Here is a 7,205-nt window from a genome sequence, read left to right as displayed (position 1 = left end):
GCGGCGGCGGCAGCGGCGGCGGCGGCGGCAGCGCCGGGGGCCGGGGCGCGGGGCCGCGCGGGCGGCGGGCGGGGGACAGGATGCGGATGCCGGGGGGACTTCCTGTGCCGGCCCCCGCCGCCCCCGCCCCCGGCCCGGCCGCTGCCCGCACGGACGCACGGCCGGCCGGACGCACGCTCGGGCGGGCGGGCGAGCGAACGGGGACCCCGGCCCGGCCCGGCCGCGGCGCCCGCCCCCGCGCCGCCCGGCGCAGGCCGCCCGCCCGGCCGCGGGCTCCGGGCACCTGTGGCCGCCGGCGGGCCCCGGGCTGAAAGGACAGCGGTGTCCCCCGGCCCCGCCGACCTCGGGCCGGGCCGCCCACCCGCTCCGCCCTCGGGGCCGCCCCAGCGCCGGCGATGGTCCCGCGCCGCCGGCCCTGAACTGGCGCTGGTTCGGGGCTCTGCCTCCTCCCGCCCTCGCCCCAGGGAGCCGGCGCCAACTTCTCTAGAACTCCGCTCTGCCCCTTCTTTTGGCCCAGGGCGACCTCGACAACCCTGACGGCGGCAGACCCTCCTGAGTGACCAGAAGGGTCCCCGGGCGGCCGGCCGCCTCCTCGGGTCCTTCTGGATGGAGGCGCCTCGGGAAGGAGCTGGCTGAACGCTTTGGCCTTCACCTTGCAGCCCCTGCTGACCACACCTCCCGTAGCGCAGAGGCTGCGCGAGGAGCAGGAAATGCTGTACCAGGTGAGGCCCGGCGAGGAGGACAGCTGCCTGAACCTAGAGACGCCTCGCTTAAGAGGTTTTGGAGCGGATTCTGAAGGCCAGAGGGACCTGTTAGGAGGCGAGGGAGGCCTGGGTGTGGGGACACCTCTGCAGGGGCCAGAGTGGACGCAGGAGGGAGGTGGCGAACCCTCCAGACCTCAGGATCGCCAGGGCACAGGGCCAGGCCGGCAGTCCGCCAGGTCCATGGCTGGTGCTCTGGAAACCTGCCTTCCTGGGAGCTGAGGTGGCACCTGGACGGACACTCATGGCCTGGAACCTCTGGCCTGCTGGTGGCCTGGGAAGTCTGGATGGGACAACCCCCCAGAGCAGTCTGGAGGCAAGAGACCAGGGAACTGAACAGACACGTCCATGCTTTGAGGGGTGGGAGATGTGGGCAGGTGGGGATGGGGGACTGTGCAAGGGTCGCTCTGTTTACTGCACACTTCCCCAAATGTCCCTCCTGGGGTGGGAGCTGTCCACTTTGGTGAAGGTCCGACTCCCACCGTCACCTCTCGGTCGAAGCACCTGCCCAGGCTGCCCCTGGGCATGGGGCTGAATGTGGGCCCTGCAGAAAGTCAGCAGAGGGAGGACCCCTTGTGCAGAGCAGAGGGCCCTGGGAGGCAACGCGTCCCTGTCCTGGCTGCATCAGCCTCCTTTCCAGGAGGAGTGAGGCTGCCGGCTCTGGGGGGAAACCAAGGCGGAGGGGAGGGCTCTCAGGCAGTCAGTGCCCCTGGGGCCGGGGCTCCCAGCACTCCTGCCCATCTGAACACCTTCCTTCCTTCCTCTCAGCACAGCCGGCTCCGGGGGATCTCAGTCTGACAGCCAGGATGGAGGTGGGGCCGGCAACCAAGACCTTCAGGCCGGAGCTTCGGTGTCTTAAAGATGGGGGCCCAGGGCCTGACACCCCCTCAGGTGAGGGGCTGGGGGGGTGGTCTAACCTCCTAAACGGGGGAGATGGTCCTGAGGTCCCCAGCGAGGATCCTTCGAGGGCCCTGAAGGGTGGCGGGCAGCCTGCTGTCTGGAGGGGCGCCCACCTGGCGGTTTCAGGGCAGGGAAGTCAGGCTGCAGTCTTGTTGGTGAGGGGCTGCCTGGCAGTGTGGACATTCTCAGCTCCTGCCCCCAACCGGGATATGCGCTGGCTGGGCCCTGCTGCTGTTTCCCCAGCGCTCAGGAAGCCTTCATTGTCCTCCCACTTGTCCCGGGCTCCCGACCCCAGTTTATAGATTGAATTCGGGGGCCAGGGCCCCTCTTGTCATTAGCCTCGTGGCTTTCCTTTTCCCTGTGGCCTCTGACCGTGGCCACTTTTCCTTGACCTCTGCTTCCATCCATCTTTCTCCTCTCTTGCCCAGAGGCCAGTGTGGCCCTGCAGAACCTTCCAAGACCCCCTCTCTCTCTGGGACCCACTCTGAGTGAATCTATCCTGGTGGCTGGCCTCCCACTCTGTGCTTTGAGGGCGCTGAGGGAGGGGCTGGGGCAGAGTTGAACGGAGCATGAAAAGGACCAAGAGCATCGGAGGGGTTGGCCGAGGATGTGTGGACTACACTAGGAGGCTTTCGGCTTAAATATTTAACTGACAAAAATCTTGCAAGGGCAGACCCATCAGATGACACTTAATTATACATTTACTAAAACATCGTCGCTGACATTTAAAATGCCATAAGAAGTTGAGCTTGGCCATATGGCCAAGCGCTGTCCTGGAGATGTGAGGTCGCACACAGAGGCGTGATGCCTTCCTGCCACTCCCAGAGGTGGTAGGAGAAGGGATTTGCTGAGCGGGCAGGTGTCCACGGCTCTCTTGTCTCATTTCCTGCACACTCCCGCCTGGTGTGTGTGCGCGTAGGAAAAATGCATTCGCCCATCCATCAGCCTAAGCAACGGTTATTGGGAATAGTGCCTTAAAAGGGAAGGATTTACCTGTGGATATGCTGTACCTTTTATTAAATCAATATGTTCCTGGAAACGTGGCAAAGGTTTTTATACATCGAACCCTTGCTTTCCATTATAAAATTGAAAATAGGATGCTGTAGGAAGGACAGATGTGGAAAGCAGACTGGGGGATGGAGACTGCCTCTTCGGATTGTCTGATAACACAGCAGGGATGCTCAAAGTGAGAAATTACAGGAGGCTGTTGTGCAGAAAGTGAAACACAGCAATGGAGTGGGTCCTGTCCAGCAGAGCTCACAGCGCTGCGTGCGATGCTGGGGCTGCAGGGTCATCCCCGCCCGTCTCACATTTGCCCCCGAAGGGATTTATCTCCATCAGCAGATGGAGAAACTCAGGTTCCCAGAGGTTAAGTCGCTGACTGGTTGCCTTGATGACTTGGGGCTGTTAGTCCTTTCCGGTCCAGAATAACAATCTCAAACACTTCCAGCCTAAAAGCTCTTTCAGATGGAGCTAGTTGGAACCTCGGTATTTCCCAACTGCTTGCTGATTTTCAAACTAATTCCTAACCCTAGGGAGAGGGATTTGTCAAGCACCCACTAGGGGTTACACCAGGGCCCTTCCTGCTTCACTCCTTAAGCTCGTTTATAGACAAGGAGGGTTCTGAGCCTGCAGGTGGTTGGATAGCTGCTAACTGGTAGGATTAGCCTGAACTGAGGACTTCCCACTCGGAAATATCGTGTTCTCTCGGCCACTTTGCTGGCTTTTAGAAGCAGCTGCGGAAACACTTCCAGGCGGCCTTACCGAAACTCTTTGTCATGTACAGAGAAGGCGAGTTTGATTGGTTTAAGATGTGACCCTGACGGAGGTCAGAGTTCAGCACAGCTTGTGGCTTAGCTGTCGGAATGGCCGGTTCACTGATTCCTACTGGATGGAGGTTAAGCACAAAGGACTTCTCAAAGAGTGGTGCTGGGGAGCCCCAGGCACCCACGGTGATGTCACCACTGAGACCTAAGCTTGGAGCCATTGTCACTTGGTTCAGTGTTTTTGGGGTCCTTGCTGAGAGCTCAAGAGTGTATCCTAGAGTGACTGTCCATGGGGCTGGGTAAGAGGGGAGACCCTGGGGTCTGGTCCAGACAGCTGCTTGAAGATCTTTCTCTCCTGGCTTCCTGCCATTTCCACTACAGGTGGCAGCGGTGGGAGTGAGAGTCAGGAGGAAGAGGAGGCGCAGGAGAGGAGCAGCAGCCCATCGCGGCCAGCAGTCTCAGCCCGGAAGGGGGCCTGTGAAATGGCTAAGAAAGCCCAGCCAGAACAGCAGGACTTGCAACCCCAACAATCAGAACAGCAGCCAGAGCTGCAGCAACAGCCACAGCAGGAGCGGCTGCAACAGCCACAACCAGGAAACCAAGTGTTGGGACATCAGCCAGCATCACAGCAGCAGCAGCAACAGCGAGATGGGCAAGAGCAGCCGCCTCCATCACAGCAGGAGCTGCAGGAAAAACCCCAGTCTGTGCAACAGGAGCCACTGAAACCACAGCTGCAGCCAAGGCAACAGAGGGAACGGTTACAAGAGCAGAACGAGCAAGAGCAACAGCTGTCACAGCAACCGGAGGAACAGTTAGAGCCACAGAAGGATGGGCAACAGCAGCTGCCTCAACAGCAGCAAGAAAGACAGGGAAAGGCCCAATCTGTGCAATATGAGCAGCAGAAACCACTGCCTCAGCAGATGCAAAAGCAGGAACAATCACAGGAGCAGCCAGTGCAAGAGCCCCAGCTGTCCCAGCAACAGCCGGAACAGTCACAATCACAGCAGCTGCCACAGCAACCGCAGCAGATGCAACAGCAGAAACAGCAGGAACAGCCACAGCCGCAGCCGCAGCAGCAGTTACAACCACACGAACAGTTACAGTTGCAGCAGCAACAGTTACAGCTACAGCAGCAGCTGCAGCAGCAACAGTTACAGCTGCAGCAGCAGGAACAATTGCAGCAGCTGCAGCAGCAACAGTTACAGCAGCAGCGGCTGCTGCAGCAGCAGCAAGAACAATTACAGCAACAGCTATTGCTGCAGCAGCAAGAACAGTTACAGCTATTGCAGCAGCAGCAAGAACAGTTACAGCAGCAGCTGTTGCATCAGCAACAGCTACAGCAGCGGCAGCTGTTGCAACAGCAGCAAGAACAGCTGCAGCAGCAGCTGCAGCCGCGGCCACTGGAGCCAGAGGAGGAGGAAGAGGTGGAGCTGGAGCTCATGCCAGTGGACCTGGGTTCTGAGCAGGAAGTGGAGCAGCAGCGGCAGGAGCTGCAGCGGCAGGAGCTGCAGCGGCAGCAGGAGCTGGAGAGACAACAAGAGCAGCGGCAGCTGCAGCTCAAACTGCAGGAGCAGCTGCAGCAGCTGGAAAAGCAGCTGGAGCAGCAGCAGCGGCAGCTGGAGGAGCAGCAGGAGGTGCAGCTGGAGCTGACCCCGGTGCAGCTGGGGGCCCCGCCGCCAGAGGTTCAGCTAGAGCTGACCCCAGTGCAGCCGGAGCTGCAGCTGGAGCTGGTGCCCGCCGCGGGGGGCGGCGGGGCCGCCGTCCCGGGGGCGCCCGCCGCGGTCGTGGTGGCCCCCCGGGGTACGTGGTGCTGCAGGAGCTCATGGTGCTGCCCGCCGTGTCGGCGCCCTCGGTGGTGGCCATCCCGGGCCCGGCGGGCAGCGCGGCCCTGATGCCGGCCCGGCAGCGGAGGCGGCGGCGCGCCCGGGACCGGCCGACCATCTGCGGCGAGTGCGGCAAGGGCTTCAGCCGCAGCACGGACCTGGTGCGGCACCAGGCCACGCACACGGGCGAGCGGCCCCACCGCTGCGGCGAGTGCGGCAAGAGCTTCTCGCAGCACTCGAACCTGGTGACGCACCAGCGCATCCACACGGGCGAGAAGCCCTACGCGTGCCCCTACTGCGCCAAGCGCTTCAGCGAGAGCTCGGCGCTCGTGCAGCACCAGCGCACGCACACGGGCGAGCGGCCCTACGCCTGCGGCGACTGCGGCAAGCGCTTCAGCGTCTCGTCCAACCTGCTGCGCCACCGCCGCACGCACTCGGGCGAGCGGCCCTACGTGTGCGAGGACTGCGGCGAGCGCTTCCGCCACAAGGTGCAGATCCGCCGCCACGAGCGCCAGCTGCACGGCGCCGGCCGCTCCCGGGGCCTGGGCCTGCTCCGCGGCGCGCGCGCGGCCGCCGGCGGGGCCCCGCGCTCCGAGCCGGCGGCGGACAAGGCACCGTGAGCCGGGGGCGGGGGCGGAAGACCGGGGCTGCGGTCGGGGAGGGCGCCGCTCCCGCCACCGGGCACGCGCCGCGCCCGCTGGGACGTCTTGAGCCCAGCCCGGCGTCCCGGGCCACCCCGGCCAGGCGCTGGGAAAGGGCTGCCATCCGTCTTTCGGGTCCGCTGAGTGGTCGGCCGGATTCATCCTCAGAGACGTTCCCCAAGGGAAAGTCGACGAGGCTAAAACAGCACAGATGTTGCACATCAGTACAAACAGCACAGCGCTCAAATTCGTGGTCAGGTACCTACAGGTAAGAAGTCGACCGAAGGCTCCCCCCGGGAAAAACTGGACTTACTGGAAATGAGAGCCACAGGCGAGACCTTCCCATGACAAGACGAGACACTTGGTGGCATCCGATGCAGATCGAACAGTAACCAGGGAAGCCACTATCCGTGGTGAAACGCACATGAAAAGGATTTGGCCCTGGCGCAAATGATTTCAAGGGAAAAAAAATAGGAGAATAAAGGAAATTTCTCTGCACTACGTAGAAAACGGATCGAGGCATTAAATTGTCCTCCGTGGCGTTTGCCTTGAAAATACTTTCTAGAATGAAAATTCAGGGTGGATATAATCCTGATTAAAATGTTTGTGTTCGTAAACACAGGGTCAGAGTGTCCGCTGGGTCAGTGTGCAAATGCCAAGAAGTCCACTCTGGGTGATGGTGACACCTTCCCTCCGGGGCCACCCAGGCAAGCCTCCAGGGCCGGCTCTAGGCTTCTTTTCCTCAGCGTTCCCAAGCCCACAGCAGCTCCCAGAGGTCGTTTTGAAGAAGACAGGGTGGCTGGGGAGAGGGCCTTCTGGGAGTGCTGTCCGAGGTCCTAAAATGTGGCCCCTCCATCCCCCAAAGAGCTGCAGGGAGCCCCACCCTGGCCTCCTCTCTCAGATGCGTGTCCAGGGACCGAGCCAGGGTTCTCCTGGGCCAGGCTTTGCAGAGGGCTGGCCTGAGCAGCTGGGGGTCAGAGGGAGAATGGGGGGGTCAGAGGGAGAATGGGGGGGACAAGGATTGGTGGCAACAGAAATGCTATTTATGACAGTTTTGAAAAGGCCTGGGGTCTGGAAGAGCAGCCGCCATTGCTGATGCCTTGTGGGAAGGCAGGATGGGGGGGGGGGCACCTGTCACCTCGGGCCCCAAGTGCTTCCTGCTCCTGATGCCCCACGTGTGGCTCTTTAGATGCTGCCCCCTCCCCTCCCTGCTTCTCCTTTACTAACACAGCCTGCCGCTTTTTACAAATGTGTTGGTAAGTGAGAAACCACCAATGAAAAATCAATAAAAATGAGGAAATACATTGTCCTGTC

General features: G+C 61.5%; 1 protein-coding gene across 1 annotated transcript; it reads left to right on the top strand.

The window, feature by feature from the left end:
* Positions 245 to 7,205, top strand: ZNF853 (zinc finger protein 853). Its single transcript, XM_021086072.1, is given in 4 exon segments — positions 245 to 722; positions 1,535 to 1,652; positions 3,809 to 5,215; positions 5,218 to 7,205. Coding segments are annotated over 4 exon segments (2,190 nt in total). The 5' UTR covers positions 245 to 710; the 3' UTR covers positions 5,871 to 7,205.

The sequence above is a fragment of the Sus scrofa genome, chromosome 3 (assembly GCF_000003025.6).
Source record: "Sus scrofa isolate TJ Tabasco breed Duroc chromosome 3, Sscrofa11.1, whole genome shotgun sequence".
Lineage (NCBI taxonomy): Eukaryota > Metazoa > Chordata > Mammalia > Artiodactyla > Suidae > Sus > Sus scrofa.
This window is presented reverse-complemented; position numbering and strand designations above follow the sequence as displayed.